The 15449-nt window shown below is 60.0% G+C and overlaps 1 protein-coding gene across 1 annotated transcript in view; it reads right to left on the bottom strand.

Annotated features, from left to right (window-relative positions):
• The window catches only part of NFATC1 (nuclear factor of activated T cells 1), a gene marked incomplete at its 5' end in the record, with an annotated part of 41101 nt that overhangs the window by 11906 nt on the left and 13746 nt on the right, over positions 1-15449 (bottom strand). The window contains 3 exons of the mRNA XM_029922753.1: positions 1745-1877; positions 6838-6893; positions 14543-14691. Coding sequence (XP_029778613.1) covers positions 1745-1877; positions 6838-6893; positions 14543-14691 — 338 coding nt within the window. The remainder of the gene's footprint in view (positions 1-1744; positions 1878-6837; positions 6894-14542; positions 14692-15449) is intronic.

Genomic DNA, 15449 nt, shown 5'->3' on the forward strand with positions numbered 1-15449 from the left:
TGACGGGGTCCTGGGGTAGGTGGAGGGGGTGACGGGGTCCTGGGGTGGGTGAAGGGGAGGTGACGGGGTCCTGGGGTGGGTGGAGGGGGTGTGACGGGGTCCTGGGGTGGGTGAAGGGGGGGTGATGGGATCCTGGGGTGGGTGGAGGGGGTGGCAAAGGGCCGGCAGGGTCCTGGGACGGCCGGAGAAGGTGGAGACAGCGTGTTGGGACGCCAGGGCAGGTGGAGAGAGTGGCGGCGGGGCACTGGGTGGAGCGCAGTCAGGGCCCGTGGGCTGAGGCTGCAGGCCAGGGACGCAGCAGGTGCACCCACCGTGCTCTGCACCCTGTCATTTTAGTACCGGCAGGGGCCCCTCCGCCCCTGACACTGCTCGCTGCTCCGGGAACTTGGAGCAGGGATGGCAAGAATGCTAACATTAGAGATTTTCTAAACTGCTTTACAAAGCAATTTTTCTTACAAGGCCTGGTTTTCTTTAAAACATTCGATTTTTGGTCAACCATGCTTGAAGTTTAATTAGGATACAATCATTACAGTTTCACAAAATGACTAAGTATTTTCTCTTGTAGGATATGTCGCACCTTATTCCAAGGACAGACAGGAGTCACCAACGCACAGGAAGCAGAGCACAGAACCCCGGAGGGGCCGCGGGCACGGGAGGAGCGCCCCGCGGGACGGCTCAGGGCGCCCTCCCTCCCCGCAGTCCTAGTCTGCGTGCGCTCTCGTGGCATGATTTTACAACAAGATCGTATTATTCAAATCCTGAAAGGCACGGCTAACATTTGCCCCAAAAGCAGTTAATTCCAACAGTTTGATATCAGCACAGATTCTGGGGCTTCCTACTATCTACTCCATTACACGGTACAGTTAGCGAAAACTCAAACTTACAGAGGATTTTTACTAAGATAGCAACACGGCTGCTTTTTCAACAGTTTTTAGTGTGTAATTTCCCTCTCACGTTGCACGAATCTCCTAAGCTCTCAGAACAGAAGCTGCTGTGCAAGGTCGCTGGCGGCCCGGACCCTGCACAAAACACAGTGAGGTCCAGGGTGACCGGGGCCGGGCCGCCCAGAGCGCCGGCGATGCTCCGAGAACACCATTCAGGACGGGAAACAAACACCGGTATTTTCTTAAAGACACGCCTTAGAGAGCTGAAAAGGTAAACTGGTTTTTCTAAGTCCTAAGACTCCAACCTTTAAAATGCATAAAAGGCCCATCTCAACAAGGGTAGTTTTGGGTTGCGTAACAGGTACTTGGGCCTGAAACCCTCGCCACGGTCCCAGGGAGATGCAATTATTCGACCCCAGACGTGACGTGAGGGCCTCCGCACAAGCACAGAAATCGTTAATGTTAGTTAATGACCACATCAGGCACCGGCCTGTAGGCTCAATACCACAGGTTTATTTCTAAAGGCACCTGCAAAATAATTATAACTATTTGGTTTTCCACCTTGAACATCTATGGAACTTACACACACACCCAGACCACCTCAGCTTCTGGGCGCACAGGGGCTGCTCTCCGTTTGCAAGCAGCCAGCAGAATGACCAGTAATTATCCCAATGTGCGGCCCCCACCCACGGCAGTAAGAAAGGAAAACCCGCTGAAAGCTTCACTTTTTCTTTTTTTTTTTTTCAGGACTCGGGCACGCGGTCCTGTGGACAGGACAGCAGCCCAGCATTTACGCGTCTTTTAGAAAAAGCCCCCCACCGGCTCGTCCTCAGGGCTGAGGGTGAGAAAGAGCGCGTTACCGTCGGCGGGCAGGTAGGTGAAGTGCTGGTACTGGCTCCTCTTCCTCTTCCCGTTGCACACGTAGAAGCTCACCGGCACGGGGCTCGCTATCCTCTGGTTGCGAAACGGCGGTATCTCCACCACCAGCGAGTTCTGGCGAGCAAACGGCAGAGAGGGGAGTGAGCACCCCGCACACGCGAAGCACCTGCACTGAAGAGCCCCCCTCGGGCGCCGCGGCTGGAACCTGCCGTCACGTACGGGCGGCCGGTCCAGAGCGAGTGGGGGGGGCGGGCTGGGGGCTTCAGCTAAGACCCACCGACTCGGCCCCAGACAGGAGCTGCTGCCGCTAACCTGAGAGACGCTACTTGGCGTGGGGGGCGCGGAGGCCTGGGTGCATCTGCCTGCCCCAACCAAGGGGTCAGTGGCTTCTGGGAACTAGAAAGAAGTCCCACATTTGGGCCACGGATGGAGCCGTGAGCACCTGTTCAGGTAACACGGTGAGGACCCAGGGGACATGCTTCCTGGAGACACGTGTCTGGGGACGGGCTCTCTGACGGAGGCCGGTCGCCCGTCACGGCCTCCCAGACTCCCTCAAGTGGGAGACGGCGGGCGCAACACTAGCAGGCTGGGGAGGGGGTGGACGGTCAGGGAGAAAGCCCAGATCGGGTCGATGGGCGCTGGTACCTTCCACGGTGTAAAATACGAATCGACAACATTTTCACAATTATGCTCCTTCAAGCACAGATCCAGAGCGAGTCACGGGAGGCAGCGGCACGCTGGGAGGCGGGCTGGAGGACAGGGGCTGGCCCCAGCCCACAGCGCGTGCGGGGGGACCACCATTCCGGCGTCCTCGCGGGCGCCCTGCTGGGCCTGACGTCACGGGAGGCACAGCATCTCACACCCAACGTTTCTTCGTTTTTTTGTTTTGTTCGTTTTTTGTTTTGTCAAATCATTTAAGTTAACAAGTAGAGAAAACGGCAACGGAAAATCCAGTGTATCAGGTTTTCGTTAAAGAAACTAGAGCTTGTTACTCATTAATAGCAAAATTGATTGAATCAGGTTAGTAATGCGATTGCAAGAATGTTAAAACAGGAGACCGAAGAGAACTTGGGGCCCAACCTGTTCCTGCTACAGATAAAGAAACCGAGGCACAGAAGCCTGCCGCCGAGAGCGGCTCAGGGCCCCTCCCCTGGGACCACACTCACTCCAGGCTGTATCCCGTCTGGAAGCAGCAGCAAGCAGCCTGTGCAGGTGGCCCCCTCTGCAGAAGTGACGCCATGCATGTGCGGCTGCTGAAGCAGAGGACAGTGACATGCAGGTGGCTGTGTGTCCGGTGCCTCATCGCCAGGAGGGGGCCCGGCTGCAGGGGGTCTGGGGTCCCACCCGGCCTCAGCATACAGCTGGCGCTCACCGAGGGTAAGCCACCATGGAGCAAGCCTTGGAGTCTAATGTCCACAGAAGTGAAGACGCAGCAAGGAAGAGGTGTCGCTCACACTGAGGTGACGACTACGGCAAGGCACCAGCAGGAGAGTCTGCGACGGGTCACGTGGGGCAGGGCGGCCCTCAGCATGCTGGGCTTTGTGGTTTGGTTTTTATAAAGTCTAGGCGACCGGGGGTCGGGTCCTCATGTGGGCGCAGGCTGACACGCTCCACGGCTCTGAGCAGAAGGTACGTGCAGAGCCGCGCCCTCCAGGGAGCACGGTGAAGGACGGGATGCAGCCACAGGGCACGTGTCACCACGGAAACCGCGGGGCTTACAGGTGACACTTGGGACCCATGGACTCACTTCAGGAAACCTGCGGACTGAGTGGCTCCCGAAGGCGTATAAACTGCATGCAGCATAATCCTGCTTCACGCAGGAGGTTCATACGTATGATGGACACGGCACACGCGTGTGAGAACGTGCACACACACCAGGAGAAGCCTGCAGGACATGTGCCCAACTGTCAGCAGGGGTAAAATTACCCGAGCTTTTTCTTTTCTTTTTCATATTTTCCAAACTTCCACAACGAAGATCCCTTTATAATTAGAAATAAATAAAAACAAATCTCAATTAAGAGATAATCATGACCTATGTGTCTGTTCTTGTGCCAGTACCATCCTGTCTTGATGACGACAGCTTTGGAGTAGAGGCTAACGTCTGGGATTGTGACCCTCCCGTTTCGGTTTTCCTCTTCAATATGACTTTGGCTCTTCGGGGTTTTTTGTGGTTCCAGACGAATTTTAGGATAGTGTTTTCTACCTTTGAGAAGAGTGCTGGTGCAGTTTCGATGGGGATGGCATCGAATGTGTAGATTGCCTTGAGTAATAATGACATTTTCACAGTGTTTATTCTTCCGATCCATGAGCACGGAATGTTTCTCCATTTCTTGGTGTCTTCAATCTCTTTCATAAGCTTTCTATAGTTTTCAGCATACAGGTGTTTTACATCTTTGGTTAGGTTTATTCCTAGGTATTTTAAGGTTTTTTGTGCAATTGTGAATGGGATACGTGTCTTGATTTCCCTTTCTGTTGCTTCATTATTGGTATATAAAAATGCAACCGATTTCTATACATTGATTTTGTACCCTGTATCAACAGAACTCCCCCATGACCCAGCAACAGCGCTGCTGGGGATTTACCCAAAGGAAACAGAAGTGCTGATGCATAGGGGCGCATGTACCCCAATGTTCATAGCAGCACGTTCAACAATAGCCAAATCATGGAAAGAGCCTAAATGTCCATCATCTGATGAATGGATCAAGAAGATGTGGTATATATACACAATGGAGTACTACATGGCAATGAGAAAGAATGAAATCTGGCCATTTGTAGCAATGTGGATGGACCTTGAGGGAGTCATGCTGAGTGAAATAAGTCAGGCGGAGGAGGACAGATACCATATGTTTGCACTCATAGGTCTAACAGGAGAACAGGAGAAACCTAACAAAGGACCAGGGGAGGGGAAGCGGTGGGGGGAACAGTTAGGGAGAGGGAGGGAGGCAAATCATGAGAGACTCTCGAATACTGAGAACAAACTGAGGGCTGAAGAGGGAGAGGGGAAGGGCCAGAAGGGTGAAGGTCATGGAGGAGGGCACTTGTGGGGAAGAGCACTGGGGGTTCTATGGACACCAACTTGGTAATAAACTATTTAATAAAAGAGATAATGATAAACTTATAAAGTTCATGTATGTCATTATTTACAAGTATGATTATGTTTCTTTTAAAATGCACACCTGTTACCTGCTAAGCTTCCTTTAAAACACGCACTATTCACGGTACACACGGAGGCCCCATGGCAAAAACCCTCCCACGGGCTTGGCAGGAATGATTCGGATAGAAAGAGCCGCAGGGTTTCTAAGGGCCTCCTCCCGCTGGAGGGGGGGGTGCGCCCGAGTCCGCGCCGGGGCCTCCCTTCCGGAAGCGCAGCTGCCCGCGCCCCTGGCGTTTGCTCAGAGCTCCTCGGGCAGCAAGGACACCCGGAGCCAGAGGGACGTGCGTGTCGGGAGGCTGCGCGTGGGCGCGTGGGGGCGCGTGGGGGCACGTGCGTGGTGCGTGTGTGCGGGCGCGTGCATGTCGGGGGGCGCGCATGCGTGGTGCATGCATGGTGCGTGCGGTCCTGAGCGCGGGACAAGGCCCAGACAGCCGGAAGCACAGCCTCGCCCTGAGCACGTTTCCTGGGACCAGAGAGGAATCTCTTCCGTCCAAAACCACCTGGACAGGCTTCCGGTGAATGGATCAGGGCTTTGGGAAAGGAAGCTTCAGTCTCAAGAAAAGATGCTTCGTCCCAACAGAGCCACCCATGAGGACCCACGGCTGGGCCTGCCGTGCCCTAGCCGCCATCAAAGAGCCACCTCCATGGCGGCCAGGCGTCTCCCCTCGTGACTCAGTCCTACCAGCAGCAGAGCAGAGATTAAGTACCTAATGGCTTCAGCAAACCCCTCCACCCAAGGCACCCCGTCCCCCAGCTCCAACTGCCCAGGGCCCCCCGGGAGCCCAAGGAGAGCAGCGACTTCCTGCCCTGAACACGATTTCAAGTGGACTTCCCACTTCCCTGCACCGTCGGAAGAAGGGCCACACACCTGAGCCCGTGGCACCTGCACCCACACACCTGAGCCCGTGGCCGGGGGGATGAGCTACTGAGCTCGGGAGAACTCTGGATTTCTTCCGACAATCACCTGCTGGCCACAGTGTTGTGCGGCAGCCGGAAGGCTGCGGCTGCCGTCTTTCGGGACCACGGAGAACACACGCGCATGTGCTCGCGCACACTCAGTGGTAGATGTTATTCCCACTGTGTCAGCTATTGTTTGGAACACTAGTGTTCTAAATACACCACCTAGCAGACTGGACAATCTGCATGGCCAGAAACTCAGACTCAGCTCCTTGTGGTCTGTAAGAAACCCACTTTAAACATAAAGGCACAAACAAAAGGTCCGGGCTCAAAGGAGATGCGCCGCAGTAACGCCAGCGGTAGGAAAGCTGCAGGATCCCAGGTGGAAGACACTCTCCAAAAACAACCAGGTGGGCACCTACACGTTCGAACAGGGCCAAGGAGGCTGAGAAAGGCGGGCGGCAGCGTGGCTGTGGGCATGCCAGGCGTCTGCAGCCCGAGACCCCGGTGGCGGCACCAGCCCGGCCTGGGCGCCTGCCCCGCTGCCTTCCAGCGCCCACAAGTGCACCGGCTAATTGGCAAAATGGAATCAGCAGCATGATGAGATCTGCCTTCACGTCTAGTTCATGTTTAGAACAGAAATCTAAGTGACGGAAAACGAGGTCGTGCCAAAGACGCTGCTGGAGCCTCACGCGGCGGGGCGTGCCTGGGCAGGTGTGACGCCCGCCCTGGGGCTCTGAACAGCCGGGCTTCCTGGGGGACGACGGCAGCTGGAAGGTGGCGAAGGCCCCGCGACGCGGGGGTGCCCACAGTGCAGCCACGTGACCGGGAGCAGCTCCGTGCAGAGGGTCCCCAGCTCCCCGGTGCAGGGGGGGCCCCTCCTGCGGGCCACACCGCTGGCCACCGCAAGCTGACTGGGGTCCTAAGCGCACTGGCGTCAGGAAGCGTTTCATGCGGCTTGCACACACTGCTCTAGGACCCTGGTGTTTCTAGTCGCTCGTGTTAATAGGAAGCCCTACTTACCGGCTTGCAGAGGCCTCTGTCCATCTTCGCCTCCATCTCCCAGATATGGTGACCGTCTGGAAGAAAAGGCCAGAATGAAGCCCGTTACCCCGTGTGCTGATTGAGCTCACCACCCCAGTCCCCTTGCCTCGACCAGGCGCAGGTGACCCTGGAGGCCGCAGCCCTGCACGCTCGCACCGTGCTGGCTGTCAGTGTGCGAGAGGGAAAAGGCGTGAGTGCATCGCCACCAGAGAGGACACAGGAGGCCCGGATCAGGGGCGGGAGCCTGGCAGAGCCCGAGGACACCTACTCTACAGGAGGGAGCCTCTGTGGTCTTCAGCCCTGGACCCAGGCTGCGACCGGGCTCTCGGACCCGCCGGCTCCGGCTCGAGGTGCACCAACAGGAGGTGTGGGCCTGGTGACGAGTGTGTTCCGGGAGCAGAGTTACTGTATGTCACGGGTGGGGGCCCAGGAGCCACAGTCCTGCCTCCGCTCGGAGGAGCTGCCAGCTGGGGGAGAAAATCCTTTCTGTGACCACTTTTCGCCACGTTGGGATACAGAAACACAAAACGTGGAATTTTTAACCTTCCCCCAGTGGCCATTTGCATGTTTAAAAAAAAAAATAGAAGGCTGCCGATAGGCCTTGAAAGGACTCAGTGTGCTGTGGGCCTGGAGGGAGGAGGGTCAAGAAGCTCCCTGGCAGGGACATCCGCAAACCGAGCTCCTGGCCTGGGAGCCCCTCCATGGCCGGCCAGCGGCAGGGGCCCGGCTGGGCGGTGTCTCTGAATGCACAGCGGTCAGTCTCCCTGGCCGAGGCCTCCCTCCTCCCGTCTCCTGTAAAGTCTGCACCCAAACAGTTACAGCCAGACGCAGCTTCTGCTCCCGCTCTGTTTTCAAAGAAGAGATGTACGTGTGTTACAAATCCAAAATTATAAATAAATAAATTAGACAAAATCTCCTTTTTCTGCCTCACAGTGCGGGCGGGCAGGGGTGGAGGGTGGAGACAGAGGGAGGAAATGTGAGTCACACAGAGCCCGGAGCGGTGTCTGCTGCCAGGACCACACCAGCCTCTCGGGACGCCCGAAGTCCCAGCGCCAATCACCCACCAGATGAACCCACTCGCTGGTAAAACGCAGACGGCGGCCCAAGGGATCGGCATCGACGTCTCCTCCAGGAAAACATAACAGGAAACTAAAAATACACTCGGCCGTTCTTAAAGGCATCAAGCCCCACACACAAAGCAGCGAAGTTTCCGGAGCCCCGTGGGCCCAGGACGCGGGTGCAGAAGCACCTCTGTGGCCCCGGTCCCTGCAGCTCCAGGCGCCAAGCTCGGGGCCGCGCAGGCCTGACCCGCCTGGAGCCCCCCTGGCAGGGTGCCCTCTCACTGCCTGCTCCAGGTAATCGAAATTACCCTTCCTGGAAGCCAGTCTCCTCCGTTCCTGCGCCTCCAAAAACAGCTTCGGAGGGAGTCACGGTCTGGCGGTGGGGGCACACCTGGCCGCTGCCAGTCTCTGCCTGCTGGTGGAACCCACGGCTCGAGCATCCCTGGGGAATTCTCGAGAGCGTCCAGGCCTCCTGCCAGAGACAGGCAGAAGAGAAACCGAGGCCCCTGAGGGGCCAGGGACATGGCAAGGGGGGGAGCACCCCGTCCATCCCCCCGGACGGGTCAGACCAGACTCGGCCTCCTCCCTGTGACCACCCTGGAGGCTCGTCCAAACAAGGAAAGCAGTGGCCTCCTGCGGCCCCTCCTGGGCCTGGGGGCAGGGGTCCCCGTCAGACCGGCTGCCCCGGGCCGGTGCACACGCAGTCCGCAGTGCACACCGCGTGTCAGCTTTCCCAAACGCCGACCCCGAGGGTCTCACACTAACGGACTAGAGACCCCTCCCAATAGGCCGGTTACAGCCGGGCTTCTGAAGACCCCGTGGTGCAGGAGCCGGGGGTCAAAGGCCCAGGGCTCTGGCCCTGTTTTCCTTGAGTCTTTATGTCTGTGTTTTAATCACACCCTTTCGGGACAGGTACATGGCCCCTCTGTTTCTACTACGGGTCCTAAATGAGCTGCCACCCACTTGGCACTGAGGCCATTCAATGTGGCTGATCGTCACGGACCGGTTCCCACGTGCAAGGCGCCAGCAGGGCCCCGGGTCGCTGGTCTCCCTGGGAGCTGGTGGCACGGGGCCCTGCCGTCCAAGCCTCTGGACGTCCCCCTTCGCTGAGCGCCGGCCAGGCGGGCGCTGAGCACAGCCTGGTTCTCTACGGGACAGGCTGGTCCCTGATGGGCTTGGAGCTGTGGCCTTATCATGCTCCTGGGCCTCGGGAGGAAACTGCGCAAGCCCAGCAGTAAAAATATTCCAAATCATTAGGGAACTCCCTGCCGTGTGAGTCATCGGAAAGGCTTCCCCACCACACCCACCCCAAGGCTCCCACAGCGGGCTCTTAGTCACACAGCTCCAGGGTCGGCGCGGGCGGCTCGGGGCCACACAGGCCAGCCCCCGGCCTCCTCAGGAGCAGCCGCAGCTTTCCGGAGGCATCAGGCCCCTGGCAGGCAGGAGGCACAGACACCGTAACTGGCTTTGAACCAAGTCACAGCATTAGCGGACGGGCAGAATGGAAACAGCACAGGGCCCGGTCAGAAGCACCGGCTGGGTGGCGGGACCACATCACCTCGGGTCCTCGGCCGCATGCACCGTCCCCTCTGTGCCTGGCTGCGGCACTGGGGGCACGCTGCACACTGGACAGGCTCAGACCAGGACCGCAGCGCCCCGTCCCTGGGCAGGAAAGGCAACGAGGGGGGTGCAAATAGGTGGCCCCCTGCACTCCTGTGGGGGCCACAGAGAAAACGGGGCCCTGACCCTGGAGCAGTGGGGGCTGGCCATGGTGGGGGGCTTGAGGGCTGTTCTGGTCAGCGGGAGCATCCCCATGCAGCTTGTCTGCATTCCCCTGAACCCCGGAACCCCCTCCAGGCGCACACTCTGAGGCATCGCAGACCCCCACCAGGCCTCACAATCTGGGGCACCCCCTGAACCCCCAAACCTTGCCAGGTGCACACTCTGAGGCACCCCTGAATCCCCACCAGGCACATACTCTGGGGAACCCCCTGACTCCCCAAACCCCACCAGGCGCACACTCTGGGGCACCCCGAACCCCTGCTAGGCCTCACACTGGGGCACCCCCTGAACCTCCACCAGGCACACACTCTGGGGAACCCCCTGACTCCCCAAACCCTGCCAGGCGCACACTCTGGGGCACCTCCAGAGCTGCTCCAAGCAGCCTGCTTCCTGCAGAAGATGCCAGAGAAGGAAATCACCCATTGGCCATCGGCTCAGCCTGGCTGTTCCACACGTGGCTGAATGTGGGGTTCCTGGGCACGTGCCCCAGGAAAGGGGCCCCTGCATGCACAGGGGTTAGTGGAGCACAAGAGCCAAGAGGCGGGCACAACCCGTGTCCGGCCCCTGCAGGCGGCCAAGCATGTGGCCCCTCCACAGACGGAGAAGGTTATCAGCCTGAAAGGGACAAAGCCCTGACACTCGCTCCTGCGTGGACACGAGGGCTACGCACACGGGACCACGCGCTTCCGGGGCGGCATCCAGGGCAGCCGGCCAGGGTCCGAGGGCGGCTCTGAGATGGCCAGGCTGGGGGGAGTGGGGTTAACCGGGGATTTCTGGAATTAGTGGGATGGCTGCCTGGCTCTGGACACACCAAGAGCCACTGGACTTTAAAGGACAGAGTTGTGCCTCAATAAAGTAGACACAGAGCAGAAGCCATAACACGGCTGCGCGCCCCATGCCGGAAGGCGGCCTTGGGAGGAAGAGGGAGGCTGGCCCCTCCGTCCAGCTGCACGCTCCGGACACCTGACCCCTCCCACGTCCCTCCCTTCCCACCAAGACCGAGGGCCCCAACAGGTGCCTCCAGATGCCCCCCTCCCTGCAGTGGAGGGACCTGTGCCCACTTTCTGGATGTCCCCGAGGTGCTGAGGAACGGCTGGGGGCTGGGCGTGGCTCGGGCCAAACTTCATGGAAAGACTGGTCACCGGCCCAGAAAGAAAGAAGTTTCGGTGACAACCTTCTCACAGCAAGAATGCAAGGCCGCTGGTCGGGCTTGGGGAGCCCCGTGGGGACCTGCGGATGGGCCCTCCAGTGCTGGTCACCAGGCCCCAGGAAGGGCTAGAAAGGCACAGAGGTGACACGCAGGCCCACTGGCCGCCCTGTCCCTTGGAGTGGACCCCAGAGACCACGCCAGGACCCGGCAGAACAAAGGAATTCCCGCCGGGCAGGGCCGAGGCCACGTCTCCCCCTCGGGCACCAGGGCACATCCTGCGACATCATTCAGCAAAGACGCTCTGAGCCAGCAGAAGGGGAGCCTGGGACCCGGCCGTGCTGTGGCGCGTGCCACACTCCCAGGCGCACCCCTCCTGAGACCACGCCAAATGTCTCACGGCATACTACCGTGGGGCGAGCGTTCGAGTCCCAGGCCACGACGTGAGGAAGAGACCCCCTGAGACACTGCCCAGGCTGGCCGCGTTCGCTCTGCTCACTGGACACGCGTGGCCTCCGGAACCATCGGCCCCGGGGGTGGTCACCGGCGGCGCTGTGCCCGACTGAGCCCCCAGGCCTGCAGGGCTGTCACCGCAGAGGCTGCCTGAGGACTCCGCCGGGAGTCACCTCCTCGGCAGCTGACACAGGGAGCAAGGTGGCGGTGGCTGTCCGTGTGGACGGATGGTGCCCTCCTGCCCCTCCTGCGTCCACACCAGGAAGCGGGGAAGGAGACCCTTTTCTTTCTCGTCGAGTCATGACCAGTGGCACGTGAGCCGCACCGCCAGCTGGTGACGTCTGTATCTGGGAAAATGCCAGAAACGCTTCAGAACCAGTACGCCAAGCTAGTGGGACCAGAAGCCCGGAAGCCAGGGCCGCAGCACAGGGTGGGGGAGGGGTGTGGCCGCCACCACCAGAGCGAGCGGAACACGACCCTGCACGCTCTGCCCAGCTGCAGGCACCCGGGGCTTGCACTGGGCCGTCACTGCCACACGGTGTGGCCAGGAGCAGGGACAACAGAGCACGCACACACACACGGACCACATACACGGGCTGACACACGCCCTGGATACACCTGCTCAGTCGCACACACCTGCTCGCACACCTGCCCTCACACAACCTCGGTGGCCGCAGCGGGCCCGCCAGCTCACGGGGCCACAAGAGTGACCACGGGCTGAGTCCAATCCACACAACTGCCGGCAAAGGGAGGGGTTGTTCTCGAAGCCCGAGTCCAGGTGAGGTCCGCTGCGCAGCAAAAAGGCTGAAAGAGGCTTTGTTCAAGGAGTCTGGTGACCACAAAGGAGCAGGCTGGCACCGCACGGAGCCGCCCGCAGCCACGGTGTCAGGACGGACGACGTCGGTGCATCCACACCTGTGGCGCGTCCACCTCTTCTGCCTCAGCCCCACCCGCAGAAGCACAGCGAGTTCACGTTCCACATGGGTCCCTTGGGCTGATTCAATTGGTCACACACGTGTTCGATGTGTACTTGATCCACAGTGCTGAGGGGAGCTGCAGAGATCTTCACTGCCCAGATGGGGGGTTGTCACTGTCTTACTTCCTGCATGGGGATGTCCCCAGTGTCCGCAGGGGAGTCCCCGATGCGGGGATCCCCGATGCGGGGGTCTGGCAGGTAAGGCCCTGACATGGGCGTCCCTGATACAGGGGTCTGCAGGTGAGGGCCCAACATGGGCATCCTGATATGGGGGTCTGGCAGGTGAGCCCCCAACAGGGGCATCCCCGATGCGGGGGTCCCTGACATGGACGTCCCTGATGCGGGGGTCCGCAGTTGAGCTCCCCGACATGGGCGCCCCGCTGCAGGGGTCCGGCACCTGACTCTCCAGCCCCACAGGGGCGAGCGTGTTCAGGTCCCCACTCTGTCAGCAACGCCGTCTCACGTGGAAGCCACAGACACAGACCCCCGTCCTCAAAGGAAAGGCTGTTCCAACACTTGAGACTTTTGAGAGACACAGGAACAGGGCCCCCGAAACCACAGGACTGTTCTGGAAAGCACCACCACGTACATGGCCAGAACCCTTTGTGACACATCCCGAGGTCCCTGCAGCCCCTCCTCCAGCCTGGGCTGCCCCGAGGGGCCCTCAGACAGCTCGGCTCCCTCTAAATGGCCTTTAGTGGCGCCTGCAAACAACCACGCCAACCAGCCCAGTTACGGTGGCGGAGGGCGCAGGGACCAGGGCCGCCTGTGCCTGGAGTCAGAGTGAAGGAACCTTCTCTTCTTTTCAAAACGTGACTCTCACGTACCCGCGTGAACACGCAAACCATCTTTTTAACCACAAACACGCAGCCGCCGGCGGTGTGCAGACACATGTGCACAGCACGTGCACCCACTGGGGGGCTGCGGGCTGAGGCCACACCACCACCCACGTCCGGGTCTCTCCTCCGCTGCAGGAGGGGTGGGTGGACAGCCCCAGGAGGGCCAAGGTCCCCCCACAGCCGGGGGCGGACGGCCTCCACGTGGCACGTAAGGCCCCGGCGTGGACTCCCGGGGCTGATCCGGATGGTCCCGTGGGGAGTGCCCGGCCCACCGAAGGAGCCACGAGTCCCAGCACAGCACGGGCGGCCTTCCCCCACATGCACGAATTCATGCGTTTGAAGCTTAAAAGGTTAAATCATTTCAAAATCAGCCTCCTCCAAAGAAGGGCGTCCAGCATCGCAAACCCTTCTCCTCATTACACGTGGTCCGATTTTCTCCGTAACGCACATTTTCCAATCACGCGTGTGATTACACGGCCTTCACAGCTCGTTGTGATGAAGGCACTTAGTCTCCTGCACAAAATCAAGGCCCCACTGTGGACGCTGAGCACCGCTGTGGTTCCGGGCAACAGCGTGGGTCCCGCGCCTGTGCCCTCTGGGAACTCGGGGCAGGAGGCGCGGGCGAGAAAACGGTCCAGCGGGATGGCCACCTGCAGGCGGCGGGGGCAGCTCGACGGGGACCGGGCTGCATAACCACAGCCACACGCAGCTTCCAAGAGGGACCGGCCACCGCACGGTCGCCCCCTTTGCTTCGCTCTCGTGAGCGCCCAGCGGCCTCTCCTGGGACGGGTCGGGTGTGCACACAGTGCGCATCTGGCCCGCTGTACACCCCGAGTTCCTCACCCCAGTGTCAGAGCCCAGACTGCGGGCCTCGCACCGGCAGCACCCCTGGGCCCTGCTCTGCACGCGGAGGTCTACACCTGCCAACCCAGCAGTCTACACACCCACACACAACTCCTGGGTGCCCAGCAGACCACGGCAGCACGTGCCTCTGCATCTCTGGGGCCTGAAGGATGCCACGGGCAGTGGGGAAGCCTCTGGTCCAAGTGGGGGTCCCCCGGCCACTGCAGCTGTTCTGACTCAGGACACTCACCTCCCAGGGCGTGATTCTGACCTGAGGACCCCTCCCCTACTCAGGGCAGAATGGCGCTTCCCAAGACGGCCTGAGCCGCAGGCGTCCAAAGCCAAAACGCAGATGTGTGTCCAGTCTGGGCAAAAGGCCAGGGGCCGCCACGGCCAGCGGGCAAGAGGTGGCCCTACACCGGCTGATGCGGGCCGAGGAAAGGACAGGCCTCGACCCGAACTCGGCAATCACTCCGGCTGCGCGGCATGGAGGCCCCCGGCGGCCTCGCTCCGCCTCCAGGCACCAACGCCCCCTGCACCCAAAGCAAGAATCACCCTGACGGTCTGTTTATAAAGGAAATACCTGGTGCTTTCTCCACGAAAATGACCTTGGAGTCTTGCAGAAAGTTATGGCCAGACAGGACCATCTTCTTTCCACCGAGGACGGGGCAGCTGGCGGCGCTCTGCTTCTCCACGAGGGGCAGCTCCTGGGCCGACCGCTGGGCTGCGTGGGGTCAGAACAGTGAGAGTGAGCTGATGCCCATGCCCCACCTCACGCCACGGCCTGACTGGGCACCTTGGGGCCGGCAGGGCGGTCAGGGATGGGCACCTCCCATGGGCTTCTCAGGCCCTGGTTGGGGGTGTCACACACTCAAAGCACAGGGAGACAGCTTGCACACCCGGCTGCCTTCACGGACGCTGCTCCAAAGCAGGTTTGCACAGTGACACAAACATGAACAATGGGGCAGCTGCTTGTGCACATGGGAAAATCAAAACTTTCAGAGACTTGTGTGCAAATGTGCAGTCTGTGTGCACGCACATGTAGTCTGTGTGTGCGCAAGTGCAGTCTGTGTGTAATTTGTCTGTGTGCACCCTGTGCACGAGCATGTATAGTGGGGGGTCTGCACGCTCGCACGTACAGTCTGTGTGTGCCCATGCAGTCTGTGCGCCCATGTGCAGTCTGTGTGTGGGGGGGTCTGCTCAGGGGCATGTGCAGTGTGTACGTGCACATGTAGTCTGCACATGCACACGTGTACTCTGCATGCACATGTATGGGGGGTTGTGGGCGCAGGTGTAGTGGTGGTTCTGTGTGTGCACGTGTGGTCTGCACGCATGCACATATAGTCTGTGTGCACATACGTATGGGGGGGTCTGCGTGGGTGCACATGCAGTCTGTGTGTGCACATGCAGTCTGTGTGTGCACGTGTAGTGTGGGGAGGGTCTGCGCGGGTGCACATGTGGTCTGTGTGTGCACGTGTAGTCTGCGTGTG

Source organism: Suricata suricatta, chromosome 14 (genome assembly GCF_006229205.1).
Source record: "Suricata suricatta isolate VVHF042 chromosome 14, meerkat_22Aug2017_6uvM2_HiC, whole genome shotgun sequence".
NCBI lineage: Eukaryota > Metazoa > Chordata > Mammalia > Carnivora > Herpestidae > Suricata > Suricata suricatta.